Raw genomic sequence first — 15,831 nt, 5'->3', positions numbered from 1 at the left:
ATCACTGTTCATATCGAACACACCCGATTTTATTTTTCCCATAATTCTTTGCAACGTGCTTGGCCGACGCTAACAATAGGCGCTAAGTTATACCCGGCCGAGCTGTCCAGCAATAAAGACGTGCTTAGTGTGTGAAGGGGGTATCGTGTTAGAAGCCTGTGTGGCATGTTTTAGTTTCACAAGTTCAGCATTTGACGCGGACACGGATAGCTGACCGTGGTAAGTATTTATTTAGTTTGGTGTTGTTCATTTGTAAATTTTTGCCTTTTTATTAGTATTACGCAGTCGTCCTATAAAGTCACCTTGACCATTGTTCACTGTAGAGTTACCTGTGTGTTCACTGATGTGTGACTTTAGCGAGAGTGTTTAAATGGAATTCGTCTTTTTCTATAGTACAGTTTTTGCTATTGCTGTATAAAGAAACGGTGATTTAAAGGGCTATTTTCTATGCGTTATTTTATTTTACAATTTATGGTCACTTTTTCCACTTAACTACTTGGGCGGAAGTGCGTCACCGGAAGTCTCAGACGCCATATTGTTTACTGTAAACAAATAACTTAGTTACCATATACTTACAATATTTTGAGATGTTGCCTTTAATATAATACTATTTATACATTATCATAGTTTGATACTATCAGTGAGATACTTATATGATGTATTATACAATATTGTTTTTATTATGGTGTTATGGTGTCACTTGTACACTTATTGTAGTGTCATATTGTTGATGTTGAGAAGATGATGATGTTATGGTGAAGTCGATGACGATGCGATGTTCATGTTGATGACGACGATGATGTTATGGTGATGATGACGACGACGATGATGATGGTCATGTCGATGAAGATGATGTAGATGATGTCGTTCATGGTGACGTCGGTGATGATTATGGTGTTGTAGTTGATGATGTTGACGATAGTGGTGATGATGATGATGATTGTGGTGACGAAACTACTCTAGTTGTGGTTGTCCGTAGTTGGTCCAGGACTACAGCCCCGGAGATTCGGACACTCTTCTAATTTATTTTTGGTCATTTGTATAAACATCATATTTTTTCTTGTTGAGTGAAAGTTGTGTGAGTGTTTGTGTGGTTTAGTGTTTATATTTCTATCTTTTCTTTCTTTCTCTTATTTTTTTTTGTTATTAAATTTTGTTAAATTTAAGATGTCTTGTTGTTGTTTGGAGTAGCCTCCGCTCATCCCGTTACAATTGGTGGCAGCGGTGGGATGAGTTGACTCCTCCAGATACTACAAGATATCTTTATAAGTGAACAGTTGCCAAGGTTTATTTTATTTTTCATTTTTTGATCTCTTTTGTAGTACATGTAAGAGCAAGTGTAGGTCGTTGTTTCCTTTTCCCTTGGTGAGTACATTACGTTAGGCAGATTGTTTTGTTAAAAGTTGAGAAGTTAGTCCCTTTATGAGATAATTTTGAGGTAAGTTGGTCTGTCAGTCAATGCACCATGTCTACTGTCAAGGAGATGCTGGAGCTACTTGAAGTCGGGACCAAGATGGGGATGAAGGATGAAGACCTTCAACAATTCGTGAAGGACGAACAGGCCAGAATGCGGGACGAACGTGAGAAACATAGAGTCGAGAGACAGGAGGAGAGAGACCGCGACTTCAAACTACAGATGGAGAAAGAGCGCGCCGCAAGAGAACATGATGAGCGAGAGCACGCCCGATTGATAGAAGAAAAGAGACATCAGCAAAAACTAGAAGAACTGGAACTTGATCACAAACTGCAACTCGAGAGATCTCACATGAAGCCGAGTGTTGTGACTAAAGAGGAGAAAGAAACTTCTCAAGTGATAAAAGGACCAAAACTTCCTCCGTTTGAGGATTCGAAAGACAACATTGACGCGTACATTCAAAGATTTGAGATATACGCAACAACGCAGAAATGGAATAAAGACACGTGGGGGACTCATCTTAGCGCATTACTCAAAGGAAAGGCACTGGATGTGTTCGCAAGACTCTCACCCGAAACAGCACTTGATTTCAACGAGTTGAAGAACGCCCTGTTGAAACGATTTGACATGACGGAGGACGGTTTCCGCAAGAAGTTCCGATTTTCAAAACCAGACGGAAGTGAAACTTTTATGCAATTTTCTACCAGACTGGACAGTTACCTTGAGCGGTGGATTCAGCTGTCTAAGACTAACAAGACATTCGATGATCTGAAGGACTTGTTCTTACGTGAACAGTTTTTATTGTGTTGCTCGAAAGAACTTGCCTTATTCCTAAAGGAGAGTGTAACAAACTAAAATTCGTTGTGTATAATTATAATTCCCCTTGGTTCACCTTTTCGGTTTATCCTTTGGAGAGCCCCTTGTTTTAATACTTTGACCCTTGGTTACCGTGGTAACATATCAATCCTGTGGGGAGCCCCTCGTTGATACCTTAAATAGTTGGTAAAAGTATGCACGGGTAGTACCCGGGAACATCAGCCGATAGACGTGGTCGTCATCCCGTCTAGTGCTCAGGGGCCTGTTTTAGAAAAACATCAGGTATTTAAACAACCCATTTTTGTACGTTTTAACCACACATGTTTGAATAGGTTTTCGGTAGTATGTTTTTCTTTTTGTTTATTTTATTAGGGTCTTTTCTGCCTTGTTTTGCTGTAAATTTCCCCGTCCCTACAGAACGTCAATACCTGTCAGGGAAGGAGGGTTCTTGGGTGCTGAAATATTTCCAGCTCCTGTATTTATGAGTAGCCGTTTCCATTTTCATGGGATAATTTATAGAGACCGCTGTTCTACAGTGAGTGAGTGAACTACGGCGGCCCTTTCGACACATCTCTAAAACTACTTATGAATTTATACCTGAGGGTGATCCTCGCAGTTTTACCAATTTATAATCGTCAATGCAGATACGTGCTTTAACTTAACATTGTGAAAGTTTGATATTTATATAATTTGTGTCATTTGAAAACTTATATTCTGTTTATTGAGTTTATTGAAAGAAACCTCCAATCAGCGTGGACGAGGCCATGGGTTATTTACATTTCCAAGGAAAACTCTCGTCTAATGAAGCCTCGATAGACCCGTGCAGCATGTGAACTTTCTACATGTACTTCAACTTAGTTCTGGTGGTTGCCGATATACCTAAACCTGACTGTAACCACGTGTTCACCTGAGGGTTCTTAAACACCACGTGCACCGGAACCGGGCTGACTATTTAGACTTTTCCTTCATTTCATTATTTAATTTGTATATTTTTGTTTGTTTGGTTTTTTCTCGTTGAATTTTCTGTTTAATTTTATTTTATTTTGTTATTAAACATTTTGTTAAAAATTTCATACTTGTTCTGTTGATTTATGTAAGTTCATCAGGATGCATAATCACACATCCTCACAAATGGTGGCAGCGGTGGGATGCATCTGAGCTTGCATAAATCAAAAGATTTTCTTGTGTTTGCATGTTAGAAATTTTGACTTTGATATTTCTTATTTTTGTATGTTTCAGTGCATAAACTTTCACAATGTCACATATGCCGAAATGGATGACCGAGCTTATCGCGAAAGGGTCAAGCGTCAAGGACTGTTTAGAGGTGTGGCGTCAGGAGCAGGAGGCAATGAGAGCTGAGAGAGAGTCTGCTAGGGCTGAAAGAGAGGCAGTGAGGGCAGAGAAAGAAGCTGAGCGAGAACTTGAGAAAGTAAGGTTAGCTCATGAAAGAGAGGAGCGTCAAGCTAAGAGAGACAGAGATAAGTGGGAGGCTGAGAAAGAGATTAAGTTGAAAGAGTTAGCTCTTAAAGAAAGAGAGTTAGAAACTGGTCCCTCCCCTCAGAGTGTTCAAACTCCTAGTGTAAAGTTGCCCAAATTTGAAGAAGGTCAAGACCCTGATGTTTTTCTAAAATCATTTGAGAAAATAGCGGGCTTACAAAAGTGGGATAAATCTCAATGGGCGGTTCGTTTAGTCCCCATGCTATCGGGTAAAGCTCTTGAGGCCTATTCTAGATTGTCAGATGAGGAGAGTGAGAATTACGATGCTATTAAAACTGCTATTCTGAAAAGGTATGAATTGACTTCAGAGGCTTATCGGGATAAGTTTAGGAAGTGTAGACAGTTCAGTGATGAGTCATTTAAAGATTTTGTTGTTCGTGCAGAAAGGTTCTTTCACCACTGGTGTGATAGGGAGGATATTGGTTCAGACTTTGAATTGTTGTTTGATTTGATTTTGAGAGAACAGGTGATAGGAAGTTGTTCAAATGATTTGCAATTGTGGGTTCGTGAGCATACTCCAAACTCTATCAAAGATGTTATAACTTTGTCGGAGTCATTTCAGGTTGCACATAAAGGCAGTAATGCAGGTGGTGGACGAGGTAACGCAGGGGAAAAGCCGGGTCCCAGACCCAATAAGTTTGGTTCAGGTCAGTTCCAAAGGGGTAAGCATGTCTCGCCATCAGAGCAAAGTAAAACATGTTACAAGTGTAACCGGGTAGGACATATTGCGCCAAATTGTCCTTTGCGTAGTACATATCAGTCGAAACCTCCTTTTAATCAAAACCACCCAGGGAATCAAAAGTCGAAAGAGCGGTTTGGTTTGTGTCTTGATGAAAATATGATAGTTTCTGATCAGGGTGATGGTGTTCATGAGAATAAGATGGTTGTTAAGTTGTCTGGCGTATCAGCTACTGATGAGTCTAGTCTTGAAACATGTTGTGAATCGGGTCTAGATTTGGTAAGTGGGGAAGTTGGTGAAAAAGTTGTCTCAGTTTTGAGGGACACTGGATGTTCCACTGTGTTTGTTAATAGTAAGTTGGTTTCAGATGATGAAAAAACTGGGAGAACAAAAGTAATTACTTTGGCCGATGGTACAAGGAGAACTTGCAGTGAGGCGATAGTAAGTGTGAAAACGCCATACATTTCAGGTAAGGTGCACGCGCTATGTCTTGACTCACCTTTTGCTGATGTAATTATTGGCAACAATGTAAGCATTGTAAGAGGCAGCACCTTTGACCATGATTGAGACTGCAGAAACAGTGGATGAAAAAGAATGTGGAGTTGTTCAAACTAGATCAGAGACAAGGAAACAGGAGGATGCAAAGAAACCAAAGCTGGATGATTTGAAAGAAGTGGACACAGAACATGAAGGTATGTGGTGTAATAGAGAGAAATTGATCGAGCATCAGAAAACTGACGACAGCTTGAAATCGGTGTTAGAGATGGCCCAAAATGGTCCACATGAAGGAAAGTCTTATTTCATCCTGAAAAATGATTTACTGTATAGAGTTTTTGACTCAGACTCTGGCGAAAAGGTATTCCAGATTGTTGCTCCAAAGAAACTGCGCAGTAGTATTATGTTATTAGCTCACGACACGCCACTGGCTGGACATCTTGGAAACAAGAAAACAAGAGAAAGAATTATGAGAAACTTCTTTTGGCCAGGTATGTATATAGATATATCTCGGTATTGTAAGTCATGCTCTATTTGTCAAAAGGGGACGCAAAGAGGGAGAACGCCAAAAGCGAAATTGGTGCCAATTCCAAAGATCGATGTTCCATTTTCCAGAGTAGCGATTGATTTTGTGGGCCCATTACCGATGACAGAAAAGAAAAACAGGTATATTATGGTATGTATGGATTATGCCACTCGATTTCCAGAGGCTTTTCCGATGAAAAATCAAGACGCAGAAAGTGTGGCAAATGCGCTGATAGAAATGTTCTCAAGGGTAGGTTTTCCTAAAGAAATTTTATCAGATCAGGGGACAAATTTTATGTCATCTCTCATATCAGAACTCTGCAAAATGCTCAAAGTCCGTAAGCTGTCAACTACCCCTTATCATCCCCAAGCAAACGGGCTAGTAGAACGATTTAATGGGACTCTTAAGCAGATGTTGAAAGCATATGCAGTTGTAGAGCCATTAAAATGGGATGTTCATTTACCATATGTACTTTTTGCCTATAGAGAGGTCCCGAACGAAACAACAGGTTTTACTCCATTTGAACTTCTTTATGCCAGACATGTCAGAGGCCCCCTGGACATATTAAAGGAGCAGTGGGAAGAACCAACCGAGGAACAAACGTCAGTTTTAAGTTACCTGATGGAAACCCGAGAACGGATGGAGACAGTACGTAAAATGGTTACAGATATGGAATCTCTAGCAAAGAAGAATCAGAAAAGATACTATGATAAAAACGCCAGAAACAGAAATTTTGAAGTAGGTCAAAAAGTCTTAGTTTTGTTGCCTACAAGCACTTCGAAACTATTGGCGCAGTGGAAAGGTCCGTATGAGGTGACACAAAAAGTAAGTCCTGTTGATTTCAAAGTGAGGTTGTCCAAAAGCAAAGAGACTGTTTACCATGTGAATATGCTGAAGGAATGGTTCGAGAGAGAGCCGGAGGAAAACAGTAAGTCTGAAATTATGGCATGTTTGAATGTTATTTCTAGTTTAGCCAATGACGACGTTCAGATAGCAGACGACGTGGTGTCAGATAGAGTTCCGACCCTACAACAGACAGAATCAGCAACTGACGTACAGTATTCAACAAACCTGACTGCAGAGCAAATGGATCAGATTCAGAGGTTAGTTGAAGAATTTGGTGATATTTTTACAGATGTCCCCAAGAGAACGCATTTGATGAAACATTCATTGAAAACTTCTACGGAGGTGCCAATTCAGATGAAACCATATCCGATCCCCTATGCATTACAAGACAAAGTGAAGCGTGAGTTACAGCAAATGATGGACCTTGGTATCATTGAGGAAACGGACAGTCCGTATTCAGCACCAGTCGTCCTCATCAAGAAGAAAGACAACTCGCTGAGATTCTGCGTTGACTTCCGGGAGTTGAATAAGATTACGGTATTTGATCCTAGACCAATGCCTAGAATAGATGCTATTTTGAATAAGATCAGCAAAGCTAAATTCATCAGCAAATTAGACCTCACAAAAGGATATTGGCAAGTACCATTAGACGATGACGCTAAGCGTAAAAGTGCATTTGTAACACCATTTGGACATTTCAGTTTTACAGTTATGCCATTCGGAATGGTGAACGCACCGGCTACTTTTGTTAGACTGGTAAGCAAAGTTCTTACAGGGCTGGAGGATTTCACGGAGGCATTCATTGATGATATTGGTATTTATAGCAACACCTGGGAAGAACATCTTGAACATCTGGGGACAGTGTTCGAAGCCTTGAGAAAAGCAAACTTAGCAGCTCGACCGGCAAAATGTGAGTTTGGTTTTAATGAACTTTGTTTTCTTGGTCATACCATAGGGAGTGGGAAAATAAAACCGATGATGTCGAAAGTAGAAGCCATACAAAACTTTCCGATTCCAACTACAAAGAAAAAGGTAAAGTCTTTTCTAGGTATGATTGGGTTCTACCGGAAATTTATTCCAAACTTTGCCACAGTAGCACTTCCGCTTACAGACCTGACGAGAAAGAGAACGCCCAACAAGATCAAATGGACAGACGACCTTGATCACTCCTTCAAAGAGTTGAAAGGTAAGTTACTATCAGAACCAGTTCTTCGAAGTCCAGACTTTAGCAGATCATTTATTTTGCGCACAGACGCAAGCGCACACGGTGCAGGCGCAGTACTAGAGCAAGAGTTTGAAGATGGTAAGCATCCAATTTGTTTTTTAAGCAAAAAGTTAAGTCCTGCTGCGAGAAATTATGCTGTGGTAGAAAAAGAGTGCCTAGCTATTGTGTGGGCCTGTCAGAGTCTCAGGGTGTATTTAGAAGGTAAACCATTTGAAATCGAGACTGATCATGCACCATTGCAGTGGTTACAGAGGTCAAAGCTATCTAATCAAAGATTGTTACGTTGGAGTCTTCTTTTGCAGGAGTTTGTGTTCTCGATTAGGTATATTCGTGGTACACAGAATTCAGTTGCAGACTCTTTGTCAAGAATGTGTTCGGATGATGCGATTGACTAATTATATGCTATAGCTTTGTGTCTGGATAAATATGGATTTATATAATGCATTTGTATATAGTTTGCGTTTGTTTATTTTCAATTTTAGTTTGTTGGTTTGGGTGGACTAAATGTTGTTTAGTCTTATAAGAGGGAGGTATGTAACAAACTAAAATTCGTTGTGTATAATTATAATTCCCCTTGGTTCACCTTTTCGGTTTATCCTTTGGAGAGCCCCTTGTTTTAATACTTTGACCCTTGGTTACCGTGGTAACATATCAATCCTGTGGGGAGCCCCTCGTTGATACCTTAAATAGTTGGTAAAAGTATGCACGGGTAGTACCCGGGAACATCAGCCGATAGACGTGGTCGTCATCCCGTCTAGTGCTCAGGGGCCTGTTTTAGAAAAACATCAGGTATTTAAACAACCCATTTTTGTACGTTTTAACCACACGTGTTTGAATAGGTTTTCGGTAGTATGTTTTTCTTTTTGTTTATTTTATTAGGGTCTTTTCTGCCTTGTTTTGCTGTAAATTTCCCCGTCCCTACAGAACGTCAATACCTGTCAGGGAAGGAGGGTTCTTGGGTGCTGAAATATTTCCAGCTCCTGTATTTATGAGTAGCCGTTTCCATTTTCATGGGATAATTTATAGAGACCGCTGTTCTACAGTGAGTGAGTGAACTACGGCGGCCCTTTCGACACATCTCTAAAACTACTTATGAATTTATACCTGAGGGTGATCCTCGCAGTTTTACCAATTTATAATCGTCAATGCAGATACGTGCTTTAACTTAACATTGTGAAAGTTTGATATTTATATAATTTGTGTCATTTGAAAACTTATATTCTGTTTATTGAGTTTATTGAAAGAAACCTCCAATCAGCGTGGACGAGGCCATGGGTTATTTACATTTCCAAGGAAAACTCTCGTCTAATGAAGCCTCGATAGACCCGTGCAGCATGTGAACTTTCTACATGTACTTCAACTTAGTTCTGGTGGTTGCCGATATACCTAAACCTGACTGTAACCACGTGTTCACCTGAGGGTTCTTAAACACCACGTGCACCGGAACCGGGCTGACTATATAGACTTTTCCTTCATTTCATTATTTAATTTGTATATTTTTGTTTGTTTGGTTTTTTCTCGTTGAATTTTCTGTTTAATTTTATTTTATTTTGTTATTAAACATTTTGTTAAAAATTTCATACTTGTTCTGTTGATTTATGTAAGTTCATCAGGATGCATAATCACACATCCTCACAGAGAGGATTCCTACTTCGATCCAAGACATGGCGCGATACGCGGACCAGTTTGCTGAGGCCAGAACAGTGACATCCTCTTCACTTACGCAAAAACCGCTCTTTGACAGACGACAGCAGTCCGATAGACAACCGCCGTACAAAGATTCCGTGCAACAAAACCAATCTGGAAATGCAGTGAAGTGTTATGAGTGCGGACGACAAGGACATAAAGCCTTTAACTGCAACTTCCGCAAAAGTCCGAATAACAGGCCGTTTAATTCGAGCGAGAAACAAGAAACAACACCGAAACATACTTACCCTAGTGATTTTCAACGTGGGTCGTACAATAATGGGAACCATGGATATCCAGGACGCGGTAGAGGTCGCCAAGGAGCCGCGAGTGTCGTCGAGAAACATGGAAACTTACCGTGTGTTGGTGATTCGGTTGCTTTCTGTGAAACGGAAATGCCAGTTGTGAAGGGATGTGTTGGCAATAAACTAGTGACTGTGCTAAGAGACACAGGTTGTAGTGGTGCCGTTATTCGTAGAGAACTGGTAAACGATGATCAACTAACAGGGACATCTCAACGATGCAAGTTAGCAGACGGTCGTATTATTGATTCAGATGTGGCTAGAATTGATGTCGATACTCCTTACTTTACCGGAAGTGTTGATGCTTGGTGCTTTGATTCGCCTTCGTACGATCTTATTCTTGGTAATATTCGTGGAGTAAGGAAACCACATGAACCAAATCCAGCCTGGATTCATTCCGTTGAAAACATAGCAGCTGTTGAAACGCGTGCGCAACTGAAAAAGAAACAGTCTCCATACAAACCATTGAAAGTATCGGAAGCAATACGGGATGAATCGCCGGAGGATATCTTACAAGAACAACGAAACGACGAGACACTGAAAAAGTTATGGAGCTTAGCTGAGAGTGGACAGCTTAAACATTTCAGTGACGGCGGATTTTCAAAAATGTGTGAACGGAAGCAAATGTTGTTCAGAGAATTTTGCAGTCCCAAAGTGTCCAGTGGAAAACTTTTCCGACAGTTAATCGTTCCCCGGAAATACAGAACTATCGTTATGAAGATAGCACATGAAACGCTGATGGGTGGTCATCTGGGATCAAAGAAAACAACCGACAGAGTAGTGTCCGAATTTTACTGGCCAGGAATTCAGTCAGACATTAGACGGTTTTGCAGATCATGTGACGTGTGTCAGCGGACTATTCCAAAAGGAAAAGTACCTGCAGTACCGTTAGGACAAATGCCGCTAATTACAGAAGCGTTTCAACGAGTAGCAGTTGATCTTATAGGCCCTCTCCAACCAGTTACCGACAAAGGGAATCGTTACATTCTGACGCTTGTCGATTACGCAACCCGTTATCCCGAGGCTATTCCACTTCCTGGAATTGAGACAGAGCGAGTAGCGGAGGCACTGGTAGACATCTTTAGTAGATTAGGAGTTCCGATCGAGATGCTAACAGATCAAGGATCGCAATTCACATCGGACGTAATGAAAGAAGTGAGCCGTCTGTTGTCATTTAAACGGATTACTACTACTCCGTATCACCCCATGTGTAATGGACTCGTCGAGAAGTTCAATGGTACGTTGAAACAGATGCTAAAGAGGATGTGTGCTGAGCGACCAAGAGACTGGGATAAGTACATCAACCCATTACTCTTTGCATACCGTGAAGTACCACAGGAGAGCCTTGGTTTTTCGCCGTTTGATCTTCTCTATGGACGTACTGTTCGTGGTCCGATGACAATTCTTAAAGAACTTTGGACAAAGGAAATTCCTGACGAGGACGTTAAGACAACGTATCAATACGTACTTGACTTACGCACACGATTGGAAGAAACATGTGACATACCTCGCCAAAACTTGGAGAAAGCTTCAAAACGTCAGCGCAAGTACTACAACAGGAAAACGCAAGGTCGTCAGATGAAAGAGGGAGACACAGTACTGTTTCTTCTACCGACAAAGTCAAACAAACTCCTCATGCAATGGAAGGGACCTTATAGTGTAATACAGAAGATAGGACATATGGACTACAAGATCGATATGGGAGGCAAGCTGAAAACTTTCCACGCAAATCTTCTTAAGAAGTATGTTGAACGAGATACATTGAACTGTGGTGTTTTGTCAACATGTGCAATTTCATTCATAGACTTTAGTGACCTAGATGATGATGAACAACAGGACTCTATTCTTATGCCACCTGTTACTCAAACCGAAACAGCAAAGGACATAAAGTTTGCAGACAGACTAACACCAGATCAGTTGGAAACTGCTAAATCACTGTGTGATTCGTTCTCAGATGTATTTATGGATATACCTGGAATGACGAACTTAGTGGAGCATAAGATTGTTGTGACATCGTCTGAACCTGTGCGTGTGAAACCATATCCAATTCCGTTCAGTACAGAGAAAACAATTACAGAAGAAGTTCAGAAAATGCTACAGTTGAATGTGATTGAGCCATCATCTTCCCCTTATTCAGCTCCAGTTGTCATAGCTCGGAAGAAAGATGGAACGAATCGATTTTGCATTGATTATAGACGACTGAACTGTGCTACGGTATTTGATGCAGAACCAATGCCCAGTCCAGAAAGCATATTTTCAAAAATGACCGGAAAGAAGTTTGTGTCAAAGATAGACTTAAGCAAAGGATACTGGCAAGTACCGATGGCTGACGAGAGTAAGCCGCTTACAGCCTTTTCCACACCATCCGGATTGTACCAATTCAGGACAATGCCGTTTGGTCTTGTAAACGCGCCGGCAACATTTAGTCGTATGATGAGAAAACTACTTCAAGGTATGAACGGCGTAGAAAACTTTATCGATGATGTCATTGTTTTTACAGATACCTTTGAAGAACATCTACACATACTGAAGACTGTGTTCGAACGACTCAGAGATGCGGGACTTGCGGCCAGACCGACAAAATGTTTCATCGGATTTGACAAGATTGACTGTTTGGGACATATGGTGGGCAACAAGTGTCTAGAACCAGAACAGGACAAGATTGATGCAGTCAGAAATGCGCCAATACCACAAACCAAGAAACAGGTTCGTGCCTTCCTAGGCTTAGCAGGATTCTACAGAAAGTTTATTCCGAATTTCTCTGCGATAGCCATTCCACTTTCTGATCTTACGAAGAAGGGCCAACCAAATAAAGTTATTTGGACTGAAAGTCAGCAACGAGCTTTTGATACATTGAAACACATGTTATCAGAAAGGCCAATATTGAAGTTGCCAGAATTTAATGAAACCTTCATTTTACGCACGGACGCTGCAGATGATGGGATAGGTGCTGTGCTGTTACAGATGGAGGATGACGAGAAACTACCCGTAGCGTACGCCAGTAGGAAACTTCAACCAAGAGAAAAGGCATACGCTGTTATCGAGAAGGCGTGTTTGGCGGTAGTGTGGGGAATACAGAAGTTCCACCAGTACCTTTATGGACGCGAGTTTCTACTTGAAACTGATCACCAACCCCTGACCTACCTTAACAAAGCAAAGACAGAGAACTCCAGACTGATGCGTTGGGCTTTGCAGCTTCAGCCATACCGCTTTAGGATCATTGCAATCAAAGGAAGCGACAATGTGGGTGCGGATTACCTGAGTCGTCAGTGAGATGTATAGTAGACAGTACAGGTATGTGTATAGGTTTTATTGTAAATACGTGAGAATTTTCAAAATTCAGTGATTGTTTATTTGAAATTGCAGGACAATTTTTTAAGGGGGGATCACTGTTCATATCGAACACACCCGATTTTATTTTTCCCATAATTCTTTGCAACGTGCTTGGCCGACGCTAACAATAGGCGCTAAGTTATACCCGGCCGAGCTGTCCAGCAATAAAGACGTGCTTAGTGTGTGAAGGGGGTATCGTGTTAGAAGCCTGTGTGGCATGTTTTAGTTTCACAAGTTCAGCATTTGACGCGGACACGGATAGCTGACCGTGGTAAGTATTTATTTAGTTTGGTGTAGTTTATTTGTAAATTTTTGCCTTTTTATTAGTATTACGCAGTCGTCCTATAAAGTCACCTTGACCATTGTTCACTGTAGAGTTACCTGTGTGTTCACTGATGTGTGACTTTAGCGAGAGTGTTTAAATGGAATTCGTCTTTTTCTATAGTACAGTTTTTGCTATTGCTGTATAAAGAAACGGTGATTTAAAGGGCTATTTTCTATGCGTTATTTTATTTTACAATTTATGGTCACTTTTTCCACTTAACTACTTGGGCGGAAGTGCGTCACCGGAAGTCTCAGACGCCATATTGTTTACTGTAAACAAATAACTTAGTTACCATTTACTTACAATATTTTGAGATGTTGCCTTTAATATAATACTATTTATACATTATCATAGTTTGATACTATCAGTGAGATACTTATATGATGTATTATACAATATTGTTTTTATTATGGTGTTATGGTGTCACTTGTACACTTATTGTAGTGTCATATTGTTGATGTTGAGAAGATGATGATGTTATGGTGAAGTCGATGACGATGCGATGTTCATGTTGATGACGACGATGATGTTATGGTGATGATGACGACGACGATGATGATGGTCATGTCGATGAAGATGATGTAGATGATGTCGTTCATGGTGACGTCGGTGATGATTATGGTGTTGTAGTTGATGATGTTGACGATAGTGGTGATGATGATGATGATTGTGGTGACGAAACTACTCTAGTTGTGGTTGTCCGTAGTTGGTCCAGGACTACAGTCCCGGAGATTCGGACACTCTTCTAATTTATTTTTGGTCATTTGTATAAACATCATATTTTTTCTTGTTGAGTGAAAGTTGTGTGAGTGTTTGTGTGGTTTAGTGTTTATATTTCTATCTTTTCTTTCTTTCTCTTATTTTTTTTTGTTATTAAATTTTGTTAAATTTAAGATGTCTTGTTGTTGTTTGGAGTAGCCTCCGCTCATCCCGTTAAACAAAGTTTGATAATTCTAGGAGTAATACTATTAACGTTATAAATTTGTCAATGAATAACTATTAGATACCAAAACTAAGTTACCTTGACATTGATGCTTAAAGATACATACACTATTGAAGCAAAGAAAAAACTCCCAAGAGTTGCAAATAAAACAACAAATACTCAAATCACATAGACATATGCTGTTTAGAGATGCAATCAAAAGGGCGTAGCTTTCGTTTTACACCGCTTTAACACATTCTCACGTGAATTAACCTTTCATTTTCAGACAAAATTGTCATAAAATATTCTCATTGAAAAAGGAAACAATACAGATTTGGACAGATATACCAGTTTCTCGTTAGAGTTTTATTCGGTTGTAACAGCCACGTCGAATTGGTGTTGAATCGAAAGATTGCAATCACAACCCCATTATATGTATAACAAGCTAAATGCTCACACATTGTTTTCTTATAAGGACCTTGCCTGTTGTTACATTTTCAAACAAACCCAACCAAACCTTCACAATCTCCTCGAACTGTTCGAAGTCAGTGTGTAGCTTCAATAGGTGCATCTGCTTATCTATGCGACATTTAGTCATTCATTAATATGCGGATAGTATGCTAACAGTATGCCATCAGTGGCAATTTTTTGAATCTGTCAAAAATAATATCTTTTTTTTCTAACCCCTCTTTCCAAACATTTATAAAAGTTTGCAAGTTTATCTTCATATAGTCTGCCTAAAGCATCCCTTTGTATGTTACTTTTAAAACAATTACAAAAAAATCATATTAACTTTGATAAAGAACAAATTATACATCCTAAAAAATCTTAGTCACCAGGAAGTAGATATTTATATTTTTCCATTTTGTTTTACTTCATTTAAACGGAAATCAGCCCTTAACTATGAAAACCAACTTCCTATTATATAATAAATCAAGTTATTAACCTATTTTATGACACGTACAAAACAATTTTAAAACAATTTTGTAATGTTTCCGTGTAATGTATATGTATGTACAGTTATTGTTGATATCATGGTACATCGCCTACTGTGGTTTCATTAATATTTAAGGGTATCAATTTTCGTGGATTAAGTGAAAATCACAGTTTCAAGGATACGTAAATTCGTGGCCAATGACCCTATCAATACGAAATGTTAATAGAAATTGCACTTTAATCAACACTTAATTTCGTGGATCAACTTAATAACGAAATCCACGAAAATTGGTATTCAACGAATACTGATGAAACCACAGTATATTAATAAAAATCGAAATGTGAAACTCTCAAGACTGGAGTGGTCGTCTCAAGATGTTTACCCCTTATAAATTGATCTGCATTTGGGGTAATGTGAATATTTGATATTTATTATTTCATGTAATTTTTTTTTCGGTTCTATGAGATATTGTGTTTTGTAATAAGGTCATAAAATATCTTATAGAATGTAATCTGCAGCAAACAAAATATATATGCAAGTTATCAGTCCGAACCTATTGGCAAATTGAAATAAATGTGCATTAAAAATCTATTGATTTTGGAAAGTCTTTAATATACTACTTACTTACGTAACAGTTATTTGATTAATTTTGTTAAAATGATATAATTGATACAGGCATTGCTAATTCACTGACATATATTTATGTTATTGCCAAGAATGAATCTTTTAGCGCTTTTAAAATAAACATTATACCGGCACCACACCCAGTCGACTCCCAATATATGCCGTTATATTTTTTTTTGGAATATCAAAATCGATTAAGATCAT

General features: G+C 39.4%; 2 protein-coding genes across 2 annotated transcripts; both read left to right on the top strand.

Annotated features, from left to right (window-relative positions):
- Positions 1–2,269, top strand: LOC128163272 (uncharacterized). Its single transcript, XM_052826817.1, has 2 exons — positions 1–219; positions 718–2,269. The coding sequence occupies exon 2, from the start codon at positions 1,466–1,468 to the stop codon at positions 2,267–2,269; it is 804 nt and encodes a 267-aa protein (XP_052682777.1). The 5' UTR covers positions 1–219; positions 718–1,465.
- Positions 2,270–9,162: 6,893 nt separating this feature from the next.
- On the top strand, positions 9,163–12,759 carry LOC128163271 (uncharacterized). The gene has a single exon (XM_052826816.1). It carries the CDS (start codon positions 9,163–9,165, stop codon positions 12,757–12,759), a length of 3,597 nt encoding a protein of 1,198 aa, XP_052682776.1.
- The last annotated feature ends 3,072 nt before the right edge of the window (positions 12,760–15,831 follow it).

This window comes from Crassostrea angulata, chromosome 9 (genome assembly GCF_025612915.1).
Source record: "Crassostrea angulata isolate pt1a10 chromosome 9, ASM2561291v2, whole genome shotgun sequence".
Classification (NCBI taxonomy): domain Eukaryota; kingdom Metazoa; phylum Mollusca; class Bivalvia; order Ostreida; family Ostreidae; genus Magallana; species Magallana angulata.
This window is presented reverse-complemented; position numbering and strand designations above follow the sequence as displayed.

Coding starts and splice junctions, on each gene's coding strand:
- LOC128163272 (XM_052826817.1), top strand. CDS start 1,466: ATGTCTACTGTCAAGGAGATGCTGGAGCTACTTGAAGTCGGGACCAAG.
- LOC128163271 (XM_052826816.1), top strand. CDS start 9,163: ATGGCGCGATACGCGGACCAGTTTGCTGAGGCCAGAACAGTGACATCC.